The sequence below is a fragment of the Salmo salar genome, chromosome 15, assembly GCF_965601325.2.
Source record: "Salmo salar chromosome 15, fSalSal1, whole genome shotgun sequence".
NCBI lineage: Eukaryota > Metazoa > Chordata > Actinopteri > Salmoniformes > Salmonidae > Salmo > Salmo salar.
The window spans coordinates 22,868,191-22,893,333 of record NC_138305.1 but is presented as its reverse complement, the minus strand read 5'-3'; the positions used below and the strand labels follow the sequence as shown (position 1 = coordinate 22,893,333).

Genomic DNA, 25,143 nt, shown 5'->3' with positions numbered 1-25,143 from the left:
GCGTAAAGAAAGTACAAGAGCAGTCTAATCTCCACACTGAGTGAACAAAGTCCATGTTTATTTCAAAGTACTTAAGGCAATTATGAAACCACTGCATAAGAACAATAGTTACACTCAGGGACTATGTAGGTAGTAATAATTCACGGTCCTTGTATATTTGTCCCATATAACAAACTTAGCCTTAATAAAAGGAAAGGTTCACCTATTGACTTTTTTTGTTTGCATCTGAGCGATGTTCTGACTCAACTCGTCATACCGGCCATATTTCTACAGCTTGAATAACGTCGCTCAAACAATGACGTTCAAAATGAGTGAATCTTTCCTTTTTAAATCGCTACACACGAGACATGGCTGTAATTCTGCCAGGGTTGGGATTGAAATGTCAAATTATCCTGGTTTTTAAATGAAGGGAACTTCATTTTACTGCCTGAATTGAAAATGGACTAAAACAAACAGTTTCTATTGGTCGAAACGTTTTGCAACAGAATCAGCGGAATGAATACACCTGTCTTCTACAAACACAGAACATTTCCCTACACTAGACATGGTGCTTCAAACTATTTTCCATCATTTCTTTTAAAACTACAATTTTTTTTTTTTTACTGCATATAGTCGTAGTAATTGATAAGATTTGTAAAAAAATCATGGTCCTTGTATATTTGTCCCATTTATAACAAACTTAATGCCACTGAAAACGTCACATTCTTCGAGATGGGGGGGGGGGACGACTAAGTTCATATATTATTAAAATTAAAATATGCACTTCTAATGAGGAAATACAATCACATAAAAAAAAAGCTATATACTTAGTTCATGCTTCAACTTTACACGTCGTCTTGGGTTCCATCTCAAATGGCACCCTCTTCCCTTTATAGTGCACTGTTTAAACAGGGCCCATAGGGAGCCGTTCCCTTTATAGTGCACTGTTTAAACAGGGCCCATAGGGAGCCGTTCCCTTTATAGTGCACTGTTTAAACAGGGCCCATAGGGAGCCGTTCCCTTTATAGTGCACTGTTTAAACAGGGCCCATAGGGAGCCGTTCCCTTTATAGTGCACTGTTTAAACAGGGCCCATAGGGAGCCGTTCCCTTTATAGTGCACTGTTTAAACAGGGCCCATAGGGAGCCGTTCCCTTTATAGTGCACTGTTTAAACAGGGCCCATAGGGAGCCGTTCCCTTTATAGTGCACTGTTTAAACAGGGCCCATAGGGAGCCGTTCCCTTTATAGTGCACTGTTTAAACAGGGCCCATAGGGAGCCGTTCCCTTTATAGTGCACTGTTTAAACAGGGCCCATAGGGAGCCGTTCCCTTTATAGTGCACTGTTTAAACAGGGCCCATAGGGAGCCGTTCCCTTTATAGTGCACTGTTTAAACAGGGCCCATAGGGAGCCGTTCCCTTTATAGTGCACTGTTTAAACAGGGCCCATAGGTAATAGGGTGCCATTGGGGATGCAGTCTTGCTTCAAGTAAAAACAGACAGAAGGACGTAACAATGGGCGAACTTCACAGTTAATATGATCACAGCGAGCGTTTCCAAAGCAACACACTACACTAGCCTGGTCCCAGATCTGTTTGTGCCGTCTTGACAACTCCTATGGTCATTGACCATAGTAGTTGGTCATGAAGAAAAGCACAAACAGATCTGTGACCAGGCTAAATCCACACACCGTTAGAGCGCCTTAACGGAGCCAGGTTCAGTAGCCAAACATTGCAGAAAGAAATACCATGGATAGAGCCGACATGATAACTTATTCTACATACATTGTGTCCTGCTGAACGTGCCCCAAGAAGTAACAGTAGATGTGTTATTATGGGGAGGGAGGGGGGAGATTGAGGGTTATTATGGGGAGAGGGGGGGGGTTGAGGGTTATTATGGGGAGAGGGGGGGGTTGAGGGTTATTATGGGGAGAGGGGGGGGTTGAGGGTTATTATGGGGAGAGGGGGGGGGTTGAGGGTTATTATGGGGAGAGGGGGGGGTTGAGGGTTATTATGGGGAGAGAGGAGGGTTGAGGATTATGGGGAGGGGGGGTGAGGGTTATTATGGGGAGGGGGGTTATTATGGGGAGAGGGGGGGGTTGAGGGTTATGGGGAGAGGGGAGGGTTATGGGAGAGAGGAGGGTTATGGGGAGGGGTTGAGGGTTATTATGGGGAGAGGGGGGTTATGGGGAGAGAGGGGGGGTTGAGGGTTATTATGGGGAGAGGGGGGTTATGGGGAGAGGGGGGGTTGGGGGTTATTATGGGAGAGAGGGGGGTTATGGGGAGAGGGGGGGTTGAGGGTTATTATGGGGAGAGGGGGGTTATGGGGAGAGGGGGGGTTGAGGGTTATTATGGGGAGAGAGGAGGGTTATGGGGAGAGGGAGGGTTGAGGGTTATTATGTGGAGAGGGGGGTTATTATGGGGAGAGAGGGGGGTTTGAGGGTTAGGGTTATTATGGGGAGAGAGGGGGGTTTGAGGGTTAGGGTTATTATGGGGAGAGAGGGGGGGGTTATGGGGAGAGTGGGGGGTTGGGGGTTATGGGGAGAGAGGAGGGTTATGGGGAGATACCTAGTTAATAGGACAACTGAAATGTGGGTTGTAAGGCATAATGTAAATTAAGTTAGGATATGTACGGCACTGTTGGTATGTGTTGGGGGGAGAGAACGGCATATGGTGGACAATGCAGGCAGTATTTAGTTGCGGACGTTAAAGTAGAACCCTCATCCCAGTCCATTCGTCTGGCAACACAGCAGCAACCTTCCTTCACCCTCCTTACTTTCTGTCCAAAAGGCATCAAACATTTCCAAAAATAATCACCATGTTCTAGAATTGTGCATGATTCTACATAGCAGCTGCAGAAAAATCATTGACAAAAAAAAACCCACAAAAAAAAGTCTAGGATTTTGCTGGTAGCTTAGCTGTCATTTCCTCATCTCATATTCTGTGGTACAGCTCTGTTCCTCTCCTATCTGGACATATACTGCATCATCGCCTCTTCCTCTTTCCTCTGCGGCTGTCCCGCCACCCTTTCTTCCTCATCCTCTTCCTCGTGGGCGCCGGACATCTGAACTTTGACCCATCCGTCGGTGGCGAGGCCATGTTTCTTCTGGTGTCGTTTGTAGTTGTCCCAATGTCCTGTGGTGTATCCACACTGCTGGCACTTATAAGGCTTCTCTCCCGTGTGTCTCAGCATGTGTCTCTTCAGATTCATACTCTGGTTACAGCTGTAGCTACACACTGCGCACTGGAACGGCTTGGCGCCCGAGTGGACCCGCTGGTGGCGTTTTAAGTTAGCCAGGTTCCCACAGGCGTAGTCACACAGGTGGCACTTGTACGGCTTCTCGCCCGTGTGCACGCGGTGGTGGCGTTTCAGGTTGTCGAAGTGGGCGGAGGCGTAGTCGCACTGAGGGCACTTGTACGGCTTCTCTCCGCTGTGCGTCTTCATGTGTCGCGCCAGGTGGTTGGGGTAGTGGGTGAGGAAGGGACAGGCACTGCAGGTGTAGACCTTGTCCCCACGCTCCCCGGGGCTATTGGGGCCAGATGACTCCTTGGTCAGCATGTCCAGGGTGCATTTGGCACAGATCTGGGCAGTAGAGCCATCCTCATCCTCCAGGGGGATACCACAGAGACGACAGGTAAAGGGGAAGAGCAGAGGAAGGAGAGAGTCTCTGTGTGTGTCCTCTGACTTCACTCCCACCACAGCTCTGACTCCAGGCCCAGACTTAGTGCTAGTCAAACACCTTGCTAAAGTCCCAGCCCCGACCCGAGCCCCAAGTCCAGGCCCCTCAAAAAGTCTCGGGGGCTGTTGCTCCAGTGGTGGTGGTAACCTTAGTCTGTTGTAGCGTGGCAGGTAGTCTCTGTTGTGGAGGTTTAGATCAGACCTCACCACTTCTGAAATCAGAGCAGAGGTGGCCCAAATTAGTCATCACACACACAGGGTTTTTCTTTATTTTTACTATTTTCTACATTGTAGAATAATAGTGAAGACATCAAAATTATGAAATAAGACATATAGAATCATGTCTCAAGCTAAAAAAAAAGTAGCCACCCTTTGCCTTGATGACAGCTTTGCATTCTCTCAACCAGATTCATGAGGTAGTCACCTGGAATACATTTTAATTAACAGGTGTGCCTGGTTAAAAGTTCATTTGTGGAATTTCTTTCCTTCTGATTGGCTAAAACACATTAAGTTGTGTTGTGGTAGGGTTGGTATACAGATTATAGCCCTATTTGGTAAAAGAGCAAGTCCATATTATAGCAAGAACAGCTCAAACAAGCAAAGAGAAACAACAGTCCATCATTACGTTAAGACATGAAGGTCAGTCAATACGGAAGACTAAGAACTTTGAACGTTTCTTCAAGTGCAGTCGCAAAAACCATCAAGCGCTATGATGAAACTGGCTCTCATGAGGACCACCACAGGAAAGGAAGACCCAGAGTTACCTCTGCTGCAGAGGATTAGTTCATTAGAATTACCAGCCTCAGAAATCTGCAATTAACTGCACCTCAGACTGGCAGCTTCATTAAATAGTACCCGCAAAACACCAGTCTCAAGGTCAACAGGCAGCGTTGCAAAGAAAAAGTCATATCTCAGACTGGCCAATAAAAATAAAAGATTAAGATGGGCAAAAGAACACAGACACTGGACAGAGGAACTCTTGCCTGGAAGGCCAGCATCCCGGAGTCGCCTCTTCACTGTTGACGTTGAGACTGGTGTTTTGCGGGTACTATTTAATGAAGCTGCCAGTTGAGGACTTGTGAGGCATCTGTTTCTCAAACTAGACACTCTAATGTACTTGTCCTCTTGCTCAGTTGTGCCCCGGGGCCTCCCACTCCTCTTTCTATTCTGGTTAGAGCCAGTTTGCGCTGTTCTGTGAAGGGAGTAGTACATGGCGTTGTACGAGATCTTCCGTTTCTTGGCAATTTCTCGCATGGAACAGCCTTCATTTTTCAGAACAAGAATAGACTGAGTTTCAGAAGAAAGTTCTTGGTTTCTGGCCATTTTGAGCCTGTAATCGAACCCACAAATGCTGATGCTCCAGATACTCAACTAGTCTAAAGAAGGCCAGTTTTATTGCTTCTTTAAATCAGCACAACAGTTTTCAGCTGTGCTAACATAATTGCAAAAGGGTTTTCTAATGATCAATTAGCCTTTTTAAAATGATAAACTTGGATTAGCCAACACAACGTGCCATTGGAACACAGGAGTGATGGTTGCTGATAATGGGCCTCTGTACGCCTATGTAGATATTCCATTAAAAAAACAAACTCTGACGTATCCAGCTATAATAGTCATTTACAACATTAACAATTTCGACACTGTATTTCTGATCAATTTGATGTTATTTTAAAAATAAACAACATTTTTTTTTTTTCCTTTCAAAAACAAGGACATTTCTAAGTGACCCCAAACTTTTTGAAAGGTAGTGTAATTGTATGAAAATATACATGAACACATCTTTAAAGTATTCCAAATGGTGTAACTGAAGAACTGATACAGGCCTAAATTTTCAGTTAACATTTTTCATGAGCTGAAATAAAAAGATCCCAGAAATGTTCCACACACACAAAAAGCTTATTTCTCTCAAAATGTTGTGCACACATTTGTTTACATCCCTGTTAGTGAGCCTTTGCCAAGATAATCCATCCACCTGACAGGTGTGGCATATCAAGAAGATGATTAAACAGCATGATCATTGAACCTTGTGCTGGGGACAATAAAAGCCCACTGTAAAATGTGCAGTTTTGTCATACTAATTGCAGGAATGCCCGCCAGAGAATTGAATGTTCCTTTTTCTACCATAAGCCGCCTCCAACGTTGTTTTAGAGGATTTGGCAGTACGTCTAACCGGCCTCAGAACCGCAGATCACGTGTAACCACACCAGCCCAGGACCTCCACATCCAGCTTCTTCAGCTGCGCGGTGGTCTGAAACCAGCCACCCAAACAGCTGATGAAACTGTGGGTTTACACAACCAAAGAATTTCTGCACAACCTGTCAGAAACCATCTCAGGGAAGCTCATCTTCGTGCTCGTCGTCCTCACCAGGGTTTTGATCTGACTGCAGTTCGGCTTCGTAACCGACTTCAATGGGCAAATGCTCACCTTCGATGGCCACTGGCACGCTGGATAAGAGTGTGCTCTTTATAGATGAATCATGGTTTTAACTGTACCGGGCAGATGGCAGGCAGCGAGTACGGCGTCATGTGGGCGAGCGGTTTGCTGATGTTAGTGTTGTGAAAAGACTGCCCCATTGTGGGGTTATGGTATGAGCTGCAGGCATAAGCTACGGACAACGAGCACAATTGCATTTTATCGATGGCAATTTGAATGCACAGAGATACCGTGACGAGATCCTGAGGCCCATTGTCGTGCCATTCATCTGTCTCCATCACCTCATGTTTCAGCATGATAATGCACGGCCCCATGTCACAAAGATCTGTACACACTTCCTGGAAGCTGAAAATGTCTCAGTTCTTCCATGGTCTAGATACTCACCAGACATGTCACCCATTGAGCATGTTTGGGATGCTCTGGATCGACATGTACGAAAGCCTGTTCCAGTTCCCGCCAATATCCAGCAACTTCGCAGAGCCATTGAAGAGGAGTGGGACAACATTCCACAATCAAGAGCCTGATCAACTCTATGTGAAGATGTGTCGCTGCATGAGGCAAATGGTGGTCACACCAGATACTGACTGGTTCTCTGATCCATAGCCCTACTTTTTATCTGTATATCCAACAGATGCATATCTGTATTCCCAGTCATGTGAAATCCATAGATTAGGAGCTAATGAATTTATTTCAATTGACTGGTTTCCTTACATAAACTGTAACTCAGTAAAATCTTTTAAACTGTTGCATGTTGCGTTTATATTTTTCTGTGTAATTGAAAAATACCTTCAGCTGAAGCACTGGGCTCCTCCTTCTTCTTAAGACCATGCCCACTAGCAGGAGGCCCAATAGGAGGAGGGCCAACAGCAGGAGGGCCAACGGCAGAGGGATCAATAGGAGATACGCAGGCAGGTCTGACTGCTTCCTGTCCCGCCCCCTGTCCCGGCTGTCCAACCACATGCATCCTCTGATGCCTCTTCAGGTTGCCTAGGGAACTGCAGGCGAAGGAGCAGCGGTCACACCTGTATGGTTTCTCTCCAGTGTGAATCCTCAGGTGTCTCTGCAGGTTGACCAGCTGGGCTGAGGCGTAGGTACACAGGGGACAGTGGTACGGCTTCTCCCCGTTGTGAGTCTTCATGTGCCTCTTGACGTGATTGGCATAGCGTGAGGAGAACCCACACAACTGGCAGGAGTGGAGCTTGGAGTTGGGACCGTCGTCACCCATTATGGAGTTGTCGTCCGTTACGTCCCCTCCTTCCTCGCTATCGTCCGCTTGTGACCGCGAACCGGAGCGAAAGCCACCGAACGCACCGCTGAATTCCCCTCCTCCTCCTCCTCCCTTGCAACAGCGGTGGCAGTAGGGTCCCACCAGATCCAGGCCGCAGCCCCGACAGGACAGGTAGGAGGGGAAGGGGGGCTCGAGGTCGGGCTGGGAGGTTGGACCATCCTCCTGGTCCCTGCAGCTCTCGGTGGCGGTGCGGGGCTCATCTGCGTCACTCTCCATACTGAGACGGCTGAAGGCACAACTCTCTTCCTCATCCCCCAGAGGGTACACAGAGAAGCCGATCTCAGCTGCTACAGAGTCTGAAAGGCAGATAAAAAGCTGTTATGATGAATCCTCACAGTCACAGGGTTAAATAAACTATCAATAGAAATGTTACAGACTGAGAACCCATCCACACAACAGGAGGAGAAGTGGAGACGGGAGACAAGAACGACGAGTCTACACAGTAAGGGGCGACAGATAAACTTATTTTTTTCTTCATATTTACTTTTTGTGGGTGAAGTCTGATTCTTTTTACCAAAAAAAACATTCTACATTTAAACAATTGTTAAATTCTTTAGATCAACAATGGACCTCTCATCAAAAGACATCCATGTGAACACTGTACAGAAAGTACGTTTTTTTTTAAAAACCTCTCCTTTCTATTCTGTAGGCCAAAAATAACAAGCAATCCTCTTTCTCCTATTAGGGATGTAACCAATGATGGATATAAACCCTGGATTGATAAGGCTTTGAATCCACCGGTCGGCCATGTTGGCACTCCCCAGTAGGAGCAGTCCTGCATCGGAATTAATGGAATTCTACAGTATTTCAATTAAAAAGGACAAAATGACATACATTTAAAAATAATAATAATTGTAGTGGGGACAGTAGCAATAGTAATCCATAAAAATGATACTTTAAGGAAAATGTTTAGCTCACATAATGTATGTCTGTAATAGAATAAAATGTGGCAAAAACAAAATGTAGACATTAAATGCATTTCTATATCTTCCTAAATCTTTTTTACATTGTTAAGGGAGAGCCAAGATGGAGGCACAGTGGCTTCAACACAATGGTGAGGGAGAGCCAAGATGGAGGCACAGTGGCTTCAACACAATGGTGAGGGAGAGCCAAGATGGAGGCACAGTGGCTTCAACACAATGGTGAGGGAGAGCCAAGATGGAGGCACAGTGGCTTCAACACAATGGTGAGGGAGAGCCAAGATGGAGGCACAGTGGCTTCAACACAATGGTGAGGGAGAGCCAAGATTATTTACCTTTATTTATTTAACTAGGCAAGTCAGTTAAGAACAAATTCTTATTTTCAATGATGGCCTAGGAAAAGTGGGTTAACTGCCTTGTTCAGGGGCAGAACGACAGATTTTTACCTCGTCAGCTCGGGGATTCGATTTTGCAACCTTTTGGTTACTGGCGCAACGCTCTAACCACTAGGCTACGCTGCCGCCCCACAAAATGGAGGCAAGGTCGGCTTCAAAACAGTGCCCCGTATAAGGTATCTAGTGTATGTATAAATCATTGGATGTGAGAAATTGATCATTTTTAAACTGTCAATAAGAAAAATTCCCAATGCAGCTACAAGCAACGGTTAGGGTCAACGGTTAAAGCACTGCACCTATACTACCATTACTGCACCTATACTACCATTACTGCACCTATACTACCATTACTGCACCTATACTACCATTACTGCACCTCACTGTACCTCACTACCTTACTGTACCTTACTGTACCCCACTACCATTACTGTACCTCACTACCTTACTGTACCTTACTGTACCCCACTACCATTACTGTACCTCACTACCTTACTGTACCTTACTGTACCTTACTGTACCTCACTACCATTACTGTACCTCACTACCATTACTGTACCTCACTACCATTACTGTACCCCACTACCATTACTGTACCCCACTACCATTACTGTACCTTACTGTACCCCACTACCTGGGGTCCCGTGTGGCTCAGTTGGTAGAGCATGGTGTTTGCAACGCCAGGGTTGTGGGTTCGATTCCCACGGGGGACCAGTACGGAAAGAAAAAAAATGTATGAAATGTATGTATTCACTACTGTAAGTCGCTCTGGATAAGAACGTCTGCTAAATGACTAAAATGTAAATGTACCTTACTGTATCTTACTGTACCCCACTACCTTACTGTACCCCACTACCTTACTGAATCTTACTGTACCCCACTACCTTACTGAATCTTACTGTACCCCACTACCTTACTGTACCTCACTGTACCCCACTACCTTTCTGTACCTCACTGTACCCCACTACCTTACTGTCTCACTGTACCCCACTACCTTACTGTCTCACTGTACCCCACTACCTTACTGTACCCCACTACCTTACTGTACCCCACTACCTTACTGTACCCCACTACCTTACTGTACCCCACTACCTTACTGTACCCCACTACCTTACTGTACCTCACTACCTTACTGTACCTCACTGTCTCACTGTACCCCACTACCTTACTGTACCCCACTACCTTACTGTACCCCACTACCTCACTGTACCCCACTACCTCACTGTACCTCACCTCGCAAAGTTTGCATTTCCTTCTCAAAATATTGCCATACAGGACTTCACTGCTGTCGCTAGCCTTTCTCTGCCATTTTCCCAACTTAACGACAACGACGGAGTGGGGGAGAGTCAACTCCAAAATAATTGATTACACGTCAACTCCCATTGGTGAGTGTCAAGATTCGACTCCTAAGATTCAGTATTTTAGGAATAGAGGTGACGGATTAGTTGCAGTAATTCTGAGAACACAAACAATCACAAAACATGTTTTTTTGGTTAGGGATTTTTCTTAACGTTAAGGATCCCAATTTTGTTTAAACGTTTACATCCCTATATCCTATCAAGAGTGAAATAGCCAAACCTCCAAACCCAATAACCCATAGCAGATGTGCTGACAATACTTAGTGTTAGACAGGTCAGACTAAACAGACAAGTATGCATCCCAACTGGCACCCTATTCCCTTTATAGTGTACTACTTTTGATTAGGGCCCATAGGGCTCTGGTTAAAGTAGTGCACTTTAAAGGGAAAAGGGTGCCATTTGGGACAGAAAAGAATCTGACAGACCTGCATTTGATTAAACCCTCAACAGAACAATTTTAAAAGACCTACTGTGAAACAGTGTCTTTCGAATCCTGGCTAAGACTGCATGCCCTAGACTCCAAAGAACATTTCAGTGTTCACAAGAAAGTATCTGGCTCCATCTATGAAGTTAGACAAGACTACATTCAGAAGGTATCTGGCTCCATCTCTGAAGTCAGACTAGACTACATTCAGAAGGTATCCATCTCCATCAAACCAATTCAAAAGGCAAATACAATCTCTGTTCTAGCAAATAATCATTTATAGCTCTACGTAGATAGTGTTTCATACTCACAGTGCTGGCAGCTTGTATTACCGCTATGCTGTTTGCAGTATTTACCCAAATAATAAGGGGTGAAAGATGCCTCTGTTGCAGTAGGCCTCCTCCCCAAAAAACAAGAAGAAAGAACAGGCAGTTTGGCTAGGCCTCTGTTCTCTCCCTCTTCTTCCTCCTTCTCTAAATCCTTCGTTCTCCGTCTCTTTTTCACTCCCTTTATCTCGGTCTGTGAAAACAGCCTTCTCTGACCTAGTCGTGGCTAGGCCTCTTTAGTATTTTTCTTCTCGCTCAGTCTCTCTCCTTCTTTCTGGCCTTATCTCTCTCTCTCTCTCTGAACTAAACCTAGCAGCAGTGAGGAATGGGAGATAAACCTCCTTCTCCCAGCCAGGCAGAGAGAGACTGTGAGCAGGGTACGAGTCTGGTACAGCCTTTTATTGAGCTTGTCTGTCCCTGCTCTGCTAGAAACTGCCTGCTGGATGATTACCAAGCCTAATGATGATGACTATAATGGCAGTGGCTGATGGTGATGATAATGATGATGATGATGATGATGATGATGACGATGACAGCGGGGGAGCGGGAGGCAGACAGGAGATGATGATGATGATGATAAATAAATGGTTTCCAGGGTAATGGAGTCCTTGATGGTAATGGAGTCCTTGATGATAATGGTGTCCTTGATGATAATGGCACTGCGTCTTTTTATGACCCTTATATAATAATGGCGGCGGCTTGCCACTGCTCTTTTTTTTTAATATTTTCCTTTGCCATTTTTCAGATTGTTCTTTCTGACAAAGAGGCCACAGAGGGAGGGGAGGGAGAGGAGGGAGTGGGAGGGAGGGAGGGAGGGAGAGGGACAGGGAGGGAGGGAGAGGAGGGAGAGGGACTGGGAGGGAGGGGGACTGGCGAGGGAGGGAGAGAGGGAGGGAGAAATGTCCCTCAGCAGCACCCAACCAGCAGCGGGTTCATTTCTCTCTCTCTGCCTGTCATACTAAAGAGGCTGTCACCAACAGAGAGATAGACAGCTCAATGTGTAGTCAAATGCTTTTATGCAAATATTGTTCATGGCACATTGCTTTAGTAAAACTAATCAAGGATTCTGAAAGAATTTTCAGAAATATATTTTTACTGCTGGTTATGAACTTTGTGCAAAAAACAATCTCACAAAATAGCCACGGACCTAATAAAATATAAATATAAAAATGAATGGTAAAATGTAGGCAAGCGTTTAGTTTTCCAACAGACACTGCATTTTTCTTTGTCTCTATTTTATAAGTGATAAACACCACTGACTACAGCGTTAGCTCGCTAACACCCCTACAGCGTTAGCTCGCTAACACCCCTACAGCGTTAGCTCGCTAACACCCCTACAGCGTTAGCTCGCTAACACCCCTACAGCGTTAGCTCGCTAACACCCCTACAGCGTTAGCTCGCGAAATACCCTACAGCGTTAGCTCGCGAAATACCCTACAGCGTTACCTCGCAAAAGACCTACAGCGTTACCTCGCAAAAGACCTACAGCGTTACCTCGCAAAAGACCTACAGCGTTACCTCGCAAAAGACCTACAGCGTTACCTCGCAAAAGACCTACAGCGTTACCTCGCAAAAGACCTACAGCGTTACCTCGCAAAAAAACTACAGCATGTGAAAGGGGCATACTCATAATGGGAAAAATAAATTGGCCCCCACAGGCACAACCAGTGTTACACAATCTCTATGTCAGGCAGTGTCAGAGGAAGGCCCCCAAAAAAATCCAAGACTCCAGCAACCCAAGCCATAGACTCTCCTACCATCCGGCAAACTCTACCGGAGCATTGGCTTTTGGACCAACAGGCTCCGAGACAGCTTCTACCCAGAAGCCATAAGACTGCCATAAATAGCCATAAAACCGCTAAACACCGACCGTGGGGGGATAGAAGGACGACGCTGGATTAGCGCACATTCAAGACATCTGCTGTAACAATGTGGATATTCGTCAAATCCGTCATGATTGATGTAAAAGGCCCACAATGTGGTTACTAAAGTCCGATTTTGATATATGTGGCTGTTTTTGCAGCATAACATTTAGAAGGTGACTGCTAAATGCTAACTCCCGTTTGAATCAGCTGTTAGCATAGCTAGCATACAGAAATCGGTGGTGGTGGTAAATTGTTTTTAACTGTAAATGCAGTTGATTGATGACATGAACTTGTATTGGGGGTTGACATCCATACAAGCATTATACTACAATTTTTACCTCAATATAGTGGGAAATACAAATGTAGGCAAATTTTGCTGGGGAGAGATTGGGATATTTCCGTGGCGTTTTCATGGTTTTGGTTGACCTTTTTACCGCATCTATGGAAACGGAAACTTGCCACAAGAAGTGGAGGCCGTTGCGGGCCAAGTTCGTAAAACCAAAAAAATATATATATAATCCAAAAGGTTGAAATGGAGATGCATGTGGGAAAAAAATCGCCTTTTTACTTGATGCCATCTTGGCTGAGCTCCTATGTCAAGCACACAGAAATTGGGAGTCCAACATCTCAAAAAGTTGTAAGGTATTCTTTCGTTCAGCCAGTTGCTTGTAATTAGCTGGCTGGCTATAGAGATTAGCCCCGAAACACAATAGGTATGAATGCTCTTAACTTTTGCGGAGGCCACGTTACTGTAAATGCTGTACGACCACTGCAGATGCTGGATTGACCGTAACATCGTTCACACACACAGCCTCCCCCTCCCTAATAGCCTACAGCTGCTAGCTCCCTCCCTCTCTCAAATCAAATCTTATTTATCACATGCGCCAAATACAACTAGTTATATACAGGGAGTACCATTACCAGATCAATGTGGAGCAACAGTACCAGTCAAAAGTTTGGACACACCTACTCATTCAAGGGTTTTTCTTTATTTATTACTGTTTTCTACATTGTAGAATAACAGTGAAGACATCAAAACTATGAAATAATACATATGGAATCATGTAGTAACCAAAGAAAGTGTTAAACAAATCTAAATATATTTTAGATTCTTCAAAGTAGCCACCTTGACAGCTTTCCACACTCTTGGCATTCTCTCAACCAGCTTATCCTTCTTGGTCAAATAGCCCTTACACAGCCTGGAGGTGTGTTGGGTCATTGTCCTGTTGAAAAACAAATGATAGTCCCACTAAGAGCAAACCAGATGGGATGGCGTATCGCTGCAGAATGCGGTGGTAGCCATGCTGGTTAAGTGTGCCTTGAATTCTAAATCAATCACAGTGTCCCCAGCACCCCCACACCTCCTCCATGCTTCACGGTGAGAATCACACATGCGGAGATCATCCGTTCACCTACTCTGCGTCACGAAGACACGGCGGTTGGAACCAAAAATCTCAAATTTGTACTCATCAGACCAAAAGGACAGATTTCCACCGGTCTAATGTCCATTGCTCGTGTTTCTTGGCCCAAGCAAGTCTCTTCTCAGTAGTGGTTTCCTTGCAGCAATTCGACCATGAAGGCCCAATTCACAGTCTCCTCTGAACAGTTGATGTTGAGATGTGCCTGTTACTTGAACTCTATGAAGCATTTATTTGGGCTGCAATTTCTGAGGCTGGTAACTAATGAACTTGTCCTCTGCAGCAGAGGAAACTCTGGGTCTTCCTTTCCTGTGGCGGTCCTCGTGAGAGCCAGTTTCATCATAGCGCTTCATGGTTTTGCGACTGCACTTGAAGAAACTTTCAAAGTTCTTTGAATTTTCCGGATTGACAGACCTTCATGTCTTAAAGTAATGATGGACTGTCATTTCTCTTTGCTTATTTGAGCTGTTATTGCCATAATATCAACTTGGTCTTTTACCATATAGGGCTATCTTCTGTATACCACCCCTACCTTGTCACAACACAACTGATTGGCTCAAATGCATTAAGAAGGAAAGACGGGCCTCCTGAGTGGCGCAGGGGTCTAAGACACTGCATCGCAGCTCTAGCTGTGCCACTAGAGATTCTGGGTTCGAGTCCCCAGCTCTGTCAAAGCTGGCCGCAACCGCACAATTGTCCCAGCGTTGTCTGGGTTAGGGGAAGGTTTAGCCGGTAGGGATATCCTTGTCCCATCGCGCACTAGCGACTCCTGTGGCGGGCCGGGCGCAGTGCACGTTGACACGGTCGCCAGGTGTACAGTGTTTCTCCCGAGTCCGTACGGGAGTTGCAGCGATGAGACAAGACTGTAACTACCAATTGGATACCATGAAATTGGGGAGAAAAAGGGCTAAAAATAAATAGAAAGATCCCCCCCCCCCCCAAAAAAAAAAATGTAAGGAAAGAAATTACACAAATTATCTTTTAACAAGGCACACCTGTTAATTGAAATGCCTTCCAGGTGACTACCTCATGAAGCTGGTTGAGAGAATGCAAAGTGTTCAAAGCTGTCATCAAGGTAAAGGGTGGCTACTTTGAAGAATCTCCAATATAAAATATAGTTAGACTTCTTTAACACCGTTTCGGTTACTACATGATTCCATGTGTTATTTCATAGTTTATGTCTTCACTATTATTCTACATTGTAGAAAACAGTAAAAAATAAAGAAAAACCCTGGAATGAGTAGGTGTGTCCAAACTTTTGACTGGTACTGTATGTCAGCTGTTATGACAGATTATGACATGGTTATGACCGTGTTACGACACTGAGTGTCAAGTAAAGTGTTACCTAAAAATAGTTTTTCATGCCAGGAGAGGCAGGCCTACCGCATCAGGCCAAATGGGTTCCGGAACGAAACAGTCAAAAACAGAGAGGAGCTAGATCCTGTTCTGGCAGGATACAGCTCAAATTAAGCACTGGATGCATCGTTAAAACACTCAAACCCTAAATTCCATCGCTATCGGGAAACCAGGCCCAGGCCATTAACGAGGGCTGTTATGAAGTTTGGTAGACTACCCATCAGCGCCATTTATTTGCACAGTTTTGGATCGGATTACTTTGAAAAACGGTCACAGGGAATTTGACTGCGGTCATGACTTGTGACTGCCGTTGTGGCGGTAATACAGTCACCACAACAGCCCTTAGCCTGCTGGTAGCAAACAGCCGCATCATACCTGACATGATAAAGGAGCCGTCTAAAACCCAACAAGGCTAAAACCCAACAAGGCACCAGTATAAAACCCAACAAGGCACCAGTCTAAAACCCAACAAGGCTAAAGCCCAACAAGGCACCAGTCTAAAACCCAACAAGGCACCAGTCTAAAACCCAACAAGGCTAAAGCCCAACAAGGCACCAGTCTAAAACCCAACAAGGCACCAGTCTAAAACCCAACAAGGCACCAGTCTAAAACCCAACAAGGCTAAAGCCCAACAAGGCACCAGTGTAAAACCCAACAAGACACCAGTCTAAAACCCAACAAGGCACCAGTATAAAACCCAACAAGGCACCAGTCTAAAACCCAACAAGGCTAAAACCCAACAAGGCACCAGTCTAAAACCCAACAAGGCACCAGTCTAAAGCCCAACAAGGCACCAGTCTAAAGCCCAACAAGGCACCAGTCTAAAGCCCAACAAGGCACCAGTCTAAAGCCCAACAAGGCACCAGTCTAAAACCCAACAAGGCTAAAACCCAACAAGGCACCAGTCTAAAGCCCAATAAGGCACCAGTCTAAAGCCCAACAAGGCTAAAACCCAACAAGGCACCAGTCTGAAACCTAACAAGGCTAGTATGCAGGTTATGCAGATAACTCAGGCCTCAAGACCTTGACATAGGACTGGGTGAGGACTTGCCTACCTGGTTAAATAAAGGTGAAATAAAAAATAAATAAAATAAAACATAGGACTGGGTGATACGGCCAATATATAATTTTACAATATTTTTCTAATTTTTGGCAGTATTTGAATAATGAAAGTTCTAAATATGTTTTATGAGTAGTGCTGTGCATGACCCTAGAATGGCAACAAATTCATCCTAAGTGGTTTTAATTGGCTTTCTCCAATCTGATGGTTACATACTCAACCAAACTAGGACCGAACTGACAGTGAAGTAGTCCAATTTGTAGAACTTTTCATTTACAGTGCCTTGCGAAAGTATTCGGCCCCCTTGAACTTTTCGACCTTTTGCCACATTTCAGGCTTCAAACAAAGATATAAAACTGTAATATTTTGTGAAGAATCAACAACAAGTGGGACGCAATCATGAAGTGGAACGAAATTTATTGGATATTTCAAACTTTTTTAACAAATAAAAAACTGAAAAATTGGGCGTGCAAAATTATTCAGCCCCTTTACTTTCAGTGCAGCAAACTCTCTCCAGAAGTTCAGTGAGGATCTCTGAATGATCCAATGTTGACCTAAATGACTAATGATGATAAATAGAATCCACCTGTGTGTAATCAAGTCTCCGTATAAATGCACCTGCTCTGTGATAGTCTCAGAGGTCCGTTTAAAGCGCAGAGAGCATCATGAAGAACAAGGAACACACCAGGCAGGTCCGAGATACTGTTGTGGAGAAGTTTAAAGCCGGATTTGGATACAAAAAGATTTCCCAAGCTTTAAACATCCCAAGGAGCACTGTGCAAGCGATAATATTGAAATGGAAGGAGTATCAGAACGCTACAAATCTACGAAGACCCGGCCGTCCCTCTAAACTTTCAGCTCATACAAGGAGAAGACTGATCAGAGATGCAGCCAAGAGGCCCATGATCACTCTGGATGAACTGCAGAGATCTACAGCTGAGGTGGGAGACTCTGTCCATAGGACAACAATCAGTCGTATACTGCACAAATCTGGCCTTTATGGAAGAGTGGCAAGAAGAAAGCCATTTCTTAAAGATATCCATAAAAAGTGTCGTTTAAAGTTTGCCACTAGCCACCTGGGAGACACACCAAACATGTGGAAGAAGGTGCTCTGGTCAGATGAAACCAAAATCGAACTTTTTGGCAACAATGCAAAACGTTATGTTTGGCGTAAAAGCAACACAGCTCATCACCCTGAACACACCATCCCCACTGTCAAACATGGTGATGGCAGCATCATGGTTTGGGCCTGCTTTTCTTCAGCAGGGGCATGGAAGATGGTTAAAATTGATGGGAAGATGGATGGAGCCAAATACAGGACCATTCTGGAAGAAAACCTGATGGAGTCTGCAAAAGACCTGAGACTGGGACGGAGATTTGTCTTCCAACAAGCCAATGATCCAAAACATAAAGCAAAATCTACAATGGAATGGTTCACAAATAAACATATCCAGGTGTTAGAATGGCCAAGTCAAAGTCCAGACCTGAATCCAATTGAGAATCTGTGGAAAGAACTGAAAACTGCTGTTCACAAACGCTCTCCATCCAACCTCACTGAGCTCGAGCTGTTTTGCAAGGAGGAATGGGCAAAAATTTCAGTCTCTCGATGTGCAAAACTGATAGAGACATACCCCAAGCGACTTACAGCTGTAATCGCAGCAAAAGGTGGCGCTACAAAGTATTAACTTAAGGGGGCTGAATAATTTTGCACGGCCAAGTTTGAAATATCCAATACATTTCGTTCCACTTCATAATTGTGTCCCACTTGTTGTTGATTGTTCACAAAAAATTACAGTTTTATATCTTTATGTTTGAAGCCTGAAATGTGGCAAAAGGTCGAAAAGTTCAAGGGGGCCGAATACTTTCGCAAGGCACTGTAATTCAGCACTGCATCAAAATACCGTTATAGACGATATTGTAAAAAAAATTCATACCAGTATGTATATTACCCAGCCATACCTTGACCCCGACTGTTCTAGGTTTGGTGCTCTCCAGAACATCTCAAATGTGTCTGTCAATGCAAGAGTAATTCAGCGGTAACTTTTTGACCTCCATGACATGCTTCTATCACGGAACAGGTCTCGGTTATAAAAATAGATTTGAGGTATCAAGGTATCAAGGTATGACATTTACATTACATTTTAGTCCTTTAGCAGACCCTCTTATTCAGAGCAATTTACAGTAGTCAGTGCATACCTTTCATACTTTTTGTTGTAGTGATTAAGGCCTTGATTTAGGCCTAACATTTTGTCTAGTTAAGTGCTCCACATCTCAAGTTATATTTCCGTCCAACAAAACCAACCTGTCTGAATAAAGCTATAATGCATTTAGTACCAACCTGTCTGAATAAAGCTGTAATACATGTAGTACCAACCTGTCTGAATAAAGCTTTCATACATTTAGTACCAACCTGTCTGAATAAAGCTTTAACCCCTGTGCGGCCTCGGACATCCAGCGAAAAATCCTATCGCTATTAGCATAACAAAATTTAATAATTTTTTTTCTCATTTTTTTTTTCCAAATTATATCGTTTTATAGATACACCTCTCCTGAATCGAACCACGTTGTCCGATTTCAAAAAGGCTTTACAGCAAAAGCAAAACATTAGATTATGTTAGAGGAGTATATCGTAAAAGTAGCCACATAGCCATTTTCCGACCAACCACATGCATCACAAATAACCAAAAAACTGCTAAATGCAGCACTAACCTTTGACAATCTTCATCAGATGACACACCTAGGACATCATGTTACACAATACATGCATTCTTTTGTTCGATAAAGTTCATATTTATATATAAAAACAGCATTTTACATCGGTGCGTAACGTTGACTAACTATTTTCCCTCAAATGCATCCGATGAAACAGCGCTACAATTTACTAAATTACTATTCTAAAACATTTTTAAAATGTAATATTGTCATTCAAAGATTTATAGATGAATATCTCTTGAAAGCACCTGTAATGCCAGATTTAAAAATAACTTTACTGGGTAATCACACTTTGCGATAAAAGGGGATGCGATACTCAGAACAATAGGCTACCTTTACAGGTCAGCGCCATCTTGGAACAATCGCATATCAAATCTAGTCTTGTATACTATTGTCAATAATCCCTTACCTTTGATTATCTTCATCCTTAGGCACTTCCAGGAATCCCAGGTCCACAACAAATGTATTTTCGTTCGAAAAAGTTCATCCTTTATGTTCCATTAGCTTGTTGTTGTTAGCGCGTTCTGAAGGCTGCACCAAAAGCTCCGCGGGTGCGTGACTATTCTTTCAACAAAATGCATTTTTTTCTTATTTAGGTTCGTTCAAACATGTCAAACGTTGTATAACATAAATCTTTAGGGCCTTTTTCAACCAGAGCTCCAATAAGATTCAAGGGGGACGATTGCATTGTCTTTATAAACGTTTCGAAAGGGGAGGGTAGCCAGGGGGGCCGGCGTCATAATGGTGATGGCCCTCATGTGACCACGTTCCACAGCGTCTCATTCATTTAATTTTCACAGTAGGAGACTCAAATCACTTTGTAAAGACTGGGGACATCTAGTGGAAGCAATAGGAAGTGCTCAATGAACCATTGCTCACGGTGTGATTAATAGGCAACGAGATGAAGTTGAGTCCGCAATTCAGAATTCCACTTCCTGTTTCGATCTGTCTCGGGGTTTTGACTGCCATATGAGTTCTGTTATACTCACAGACACCATTCAAACAGTTTTAGAAACCTTAGGGTGTTTTCTATCCACAAGTATTACTTGTATGCATATCCTAGCTTCTGAGTTTGAGTAGTAGGCCATTTAAAATGGGCACTAATTTTTTTCCAAAATGCGCTGTGGCGCCCCCTATCCTAGGCGACCGTCAAGAGGTTTAATACATTTAGTACCAACCTGTCTGAATAAAGCTATAATACATTTAGTACCAACCTGTCTGAATAAAGCTATAATACATTTAGTACCAACCTGTCTGAATAAAGCTATAATACATTTAGTACCAACCTGTCTGAATAAAGCTATAATACATTTAGTACCAACCTGTCTGAATAAAGCTTTAATACATTTAGTACCAACCTGTCTGAATAAAGCTATAATACATTTAGTACCAACCTGTCTGAATAAAGCTTTAATACATTTAGTACCAACCTGTCTGAATAAAGCTTTAATACATTTAGTACCAACCTGTCTGAATAAAGCTATAATACATTTAGTACCAACCTGTCTGAATAAAGCTTTAATACATTTAGTACCAACCTGTCTGAATAAAGCTATAATACATTTAGTACCAACCTGTCTGAATAAAGCTTTAATACATTTAGTACCAACCTGTCTGAATAAAGCTATAATACATTTAGTACCAACCTGTCTGAATAAAGCTATAATACATTTAGTACCAACCTGTCTGAATAAAGCTATAATACATTTAGTACCAACCTGTCTGAATAAAGCTTTAATACATTTAGTACCAACCTGTCTGAATAAAGCTTTAATACATTTAGTACCAACCTGTCTGAATAAAGCTATAATACATTTAGTACCAACCCGTCTGAATAAAGCTATAATACATTTAGTACCAACCTGTCTGAATAAAGCTATAATACATTTAGTACCAACCTGTCTGAATAAAGCTTTAATACATTTAGTACCAACCTGTCTGAATAAAGCTATAATACATTTAGTACCAACCTGTCTGAATAAAGCTATAATACATTTAGTACCAACCTGTCTGAATAAAGCTATAATACATTTAGTACCAACCTGTCTGAATAAAGCTTTAATACATTTAGTACCAACCTGTCTGAATAAAGCTATAATACATTTAGTACCAACCTGTCTGAATAAAGCTTTAATACATTTAGTACCAACCTGTCTGAATAAAGCTATAATACATTTAGTACCAACCTGTCTGAATAAAGCTATAATACATTTAGTACCAACCTGTCTGAATAAAGCTATAATACATTTAGTACCAACCTGTCTGAATAAAGCTTTAATACATTTAGTACCAACCTGTCTGAATAAAGCTATAATACATTTAGTACCAACCTGTCTGAATAAAGCTATAATACATTTAGTACCAACCTGTCTGAATAAAGCTTTAATAGATTTAGTACCAACCTGTCTGAATAAAGCTTTAATAAATGAAATACCAACCTGAGTACTTGTCGTCCAAGCCTAGGATCTTGTCATGGCCAGGGTCACCAAACTCAAGGTCGTGTCCCAGAAGGAAATCTGCCTTCAAGTTCAGGCTTCCAGGAGCTCCAATGGTTAATACACCATCTTCAGAATCCACTGAAACACAAAGCAACAGTTAGATATAGCATAAATTACAATACAAGGTCAGGCTTCCTGGAGCTCCAATGGTTAATACACCATTTTCAGAATCCATCATCACACAAAACAACCTTTATTTATATTAGTCAGGGAATTAATACATCTAGTATAATAAAAATAGAGTTTGCTAGAAAATAGCTTTACATGAAGGTTAGAAGTCATAAGGATGTCAGAAAGTATGAATATTAAATCAAGCCATGTTTTTCTAGCCTTACTGACAGAAATGCTCATTGCTCCAAGTTAATGTAAAAAAAACACCCTTGACACACAGCTATGAATATTCAATAGTCAAAGACACCAGCTGCCTGTAATTTCCAAGACATTCTGCCACATTTAAAGCGATACTTCGGGATTTTGTCAATGACTGGAAGTCTACAGGTATTTTTCTTTTTACCTTTATTTAACTAGGCAAGTCAGTTAAGAACAAATTCTTATTTACAATGACGGCCTACCCCGGCCAAACCCGGACGACGCTGGACCAATTGCATGCCGCCCTATGGGTCTCCCAATCACGGCCGGTTGTGATTCATTATGTATTAGGTAGGTATGGATTAAGTATGTAGACTTCCAGCCATTGACTTCCAGTCATTGTGCTAACGCTAATTAGCATTGGCTCGGGAAGGTACCGCTAAATTCCTTCAATACTGGACACAGAGACATGAATATTGTATCCACAAGTTCATCTGACTCGGGTTAGTAGTGCCAAAATCCTAAAGTATCCCTTTAAAGGCCTTCTGAGTGAACTAATACTCTGCTGTCCTCTAGTGGAGAATGTGATGCATGACAGTACATGAGTCAGTGGCTGCATCCCTGTATAATTCACTACTTTTGACCAGAGCCATATGGGGCCCTGGTCAAAAGTAGTGAACTATCTAGGGAAGAGGGTTTGCCTAGCTATCCAGACTCCTTGCTCGGGCCAAACGCTACACCACGCTCACGGACGTCAGTTTCTTGTCCACAATGAGTGAATCCCCAAGCTGACAAGGTAAAAATCTGTCGTTCTGACCCTGAGCAAGACAGTTAATCCACTGTTCCCCGGGCGCCGAAGACGTGGATTAAGGCAGCCCCCCACACCTCTCTGATTCAGAGAGGGTTGGGTTAAATGAGGAAGACACATTTCAGTTGGACAACTGACTAGGTATCTCCCTTTCCGAGTGCCTTCCCCGACCCTTCACCGAATGCGAACATATTCGAGGCCGTCTGATTTCTCCAGAAACCAATGGGTTGGGCCAGAGCCAGTCACACAGGTGGGTAAAGCTGTGGTTTTTTTAAAATCAGTCATTGGCTTTGACACTCTGATTGGTTAGAGACGACCAAAAGCGTTGAGGACTTTGTTTTGTACAAAACGGCCCTCGTGTCCCTCAAAACCACAAACGACTTCAATGACGTCAGGCTCAGACTGAAGTACGAAGCGAACGACAGCAACAAAAATAATTTAGTGTGAGTCGTCAGGCTAGAATAGGGTACCATTTGAGACGTAACCTTAATTGGTCTTTGACCATTGGAGAGTAGGACTGTAGTTACGGCAGTAGCCAATGTTAATGACAAGATCCCATCTGCTGCCATCGATGAGAACCAAGACGCCTGGTAAAGTGTTTCTATGACGTAGTCGAGGACATTTCCTGTATCTTAAATCATATTCAAATCACTGGCTTTCTTAATTCACCTTTCCTCAATTCCCCATCTCCTTCTCAAAAGACATTGGAAGGAAGGGCCGCTGACATTTTTTCTTCAATATGGTTGAGGAGGCGAGGAGATCGGTTGTGAGTAATCACAGGAAGACAAATTGGGACAGAGCCACTTCCGGCATCTTACTTAATAAGTAATTTCCTGATAGTTTGTATCTTTAAAAAAAAAAAAACATATACAACATATGAAAAACATATACAGGCCCAATGCATATAACAGTGGCTTACAGTTATAGGAATGTGACAATTTGAGCCCTTACACTTGACAGGTTGAGGATTCTGTTGTTTTCTTCTTGGCATCTTCCGGTCAGCCTCTCTCTTCTGCCACCTCTTCTGAAAGACCTCTGGAACTATCAGCTCATTCTGTTTTTATCCATGAAACTGCTTCTCCAGTAGTTCTAATAGTCACACAAACACAGACAAATAGCGATGTCAATCAACCAGATATGACAATGCATTTTTCAAGCAAATCAGGCATAATTGGCCCAAGCTATCTCTATTACCCTGGTATAGGCATTTACTAGTTAGCTAACTAGCTAGCAAACCAAAACGTGTGATACACGGACCTGCCAGCTCCACAGCAATGCATAAAATGGCACTTTAAATAACGAACGCTAGTTAGCGAGCTAACGTTAGATGGCTTGCTAAGTCGAGTATCATAATGCAGACAGATCGAATCGCTGGCTATCGTTCGGATGTTGTTGCAGCTTGCTCCTGGTCCTTAATGATCCTTTGTAGACAGCTAGCCAGCTAGTAAATGATGTTAGCTAGCTAACATGAACGACTGCACAACGTTACCAGGCTAATTTGTCTGAAAGAGCAAACAAAAGAGTAACGAAAGAATTATAGCTAGCTAATGTTAGATATTCATGTCCGGTTTGTTATATATGGAGTACTCTGAAAGCTTGATAGTTAAGGATAGCGCGCAGGTTAACATTAGTAGCTAGCTAGCTAAACAGCAAGTACAGTATGTGCTAAATTAGCCAGCTAGCTAACGTTAGCTATCAAGCTACCGTTTATTTACAAAGCTACATTTAGCAAATAAACCTCTTGACTGTAGCCAGTAAAACTCCATGTACCCGTGCATAAACGAAACCTAAATTACCGTGTCTATATATCCGCCATTTCTTTATCTGCAGCGGCGACAAAGAAAGGCAATTAATATTGTTTTTCATAACTTAATTGATTTTTTGATTTCCATTGTATACATTCGCTTCCGCTGTTGAACGTGTTTCCGCTTCCTAAATTAATTTCCAGTCGTCTGTGTCATGGTACTTGTAGTTCTTTTCTGTTTCTAATCATTTTAGCCATGTGAAATGTATATTTTTTGTGTATTTCATGTGCTGTGACAGGAGAAGAAGACGTTATTCTATTCTTATACATTCTTATTCAATGTCTGTTTCGGAATTTATCAAGATCGCACATTTTAACCTATTTTATGGAGAAATTTGAGGTTAAGCCTATTGATTGCAGACTTCTACGCTTCATTTTTGGGCAATTGCGTGACACTTAATGTTTAACCCATTTGTAAATTAAGGAACGAGGCTGTGTTGTAACGTTTGACGAGGCTGAGATATTTATGAATCGGAGAGTGATCCCATCGGTCTATGTCACTGGAGCGTGCCACCCG

The 25,143-nt window shown here is 43.2% G+C and overlaps 1 protein-coding gene and 1 non-coding gene across 3 annotated transcripts; one reads left to right on the top strand and one right to left on the bottom strand.

Moving 5' to 3' along the window:
• Positions 1 to 30: 30 nt before the first annotated feature.
• On the bottom strand, positions 31 to 24,744 carry LOC106571014 (zinc finger protein 513). 2 transcript variants are annotated; one of them, XM_014143635.3, is made up of 5 exons: positions 24,619 to 24,744; positions 23,774 to 23,911; positions 21,646 to 21,783; positions 6,875 to 7,672; positions 31 to 3,866 (listed from the first exon to the last, which is right to left on the bottom strand). In XM_014143635.3, exons 2-5 carry the CDS (start codon positions 23,811 to 23,813, stop codon positions 2,941 to 2,943), a joined length of 1,902 nt encoding a protein of 633 aa, XP_013999110.2. In that variant the 5' UTR covers positions 23,814 to 23,911; positions 24,619 to 24,744; the 3' UTR covers positions 31 to 2,940. The 2 variants fall into 2 exon arrangements, with proteins under 2 accessions (XP_013999110.2, XP_082817739.1); XM_082961613.1 differs by lacking the exons at positions 21,646 to 21,783; positions 23,774 to 23,911; positions 24,619 to 24,744 and adding an exon at positions 10,782 to 11,507.
• trnaa-ugc (transfer RNA alanine (anticodon UGC)) lies at positions 9,327 to 9,402 on the top strand. The gene has a single exon. It is a non-coding gene; the product is annotated as a tRNA-Ala (tRNA).
• Positions 24,745 to 25,143: the final 399 nt, after the last annotated feature.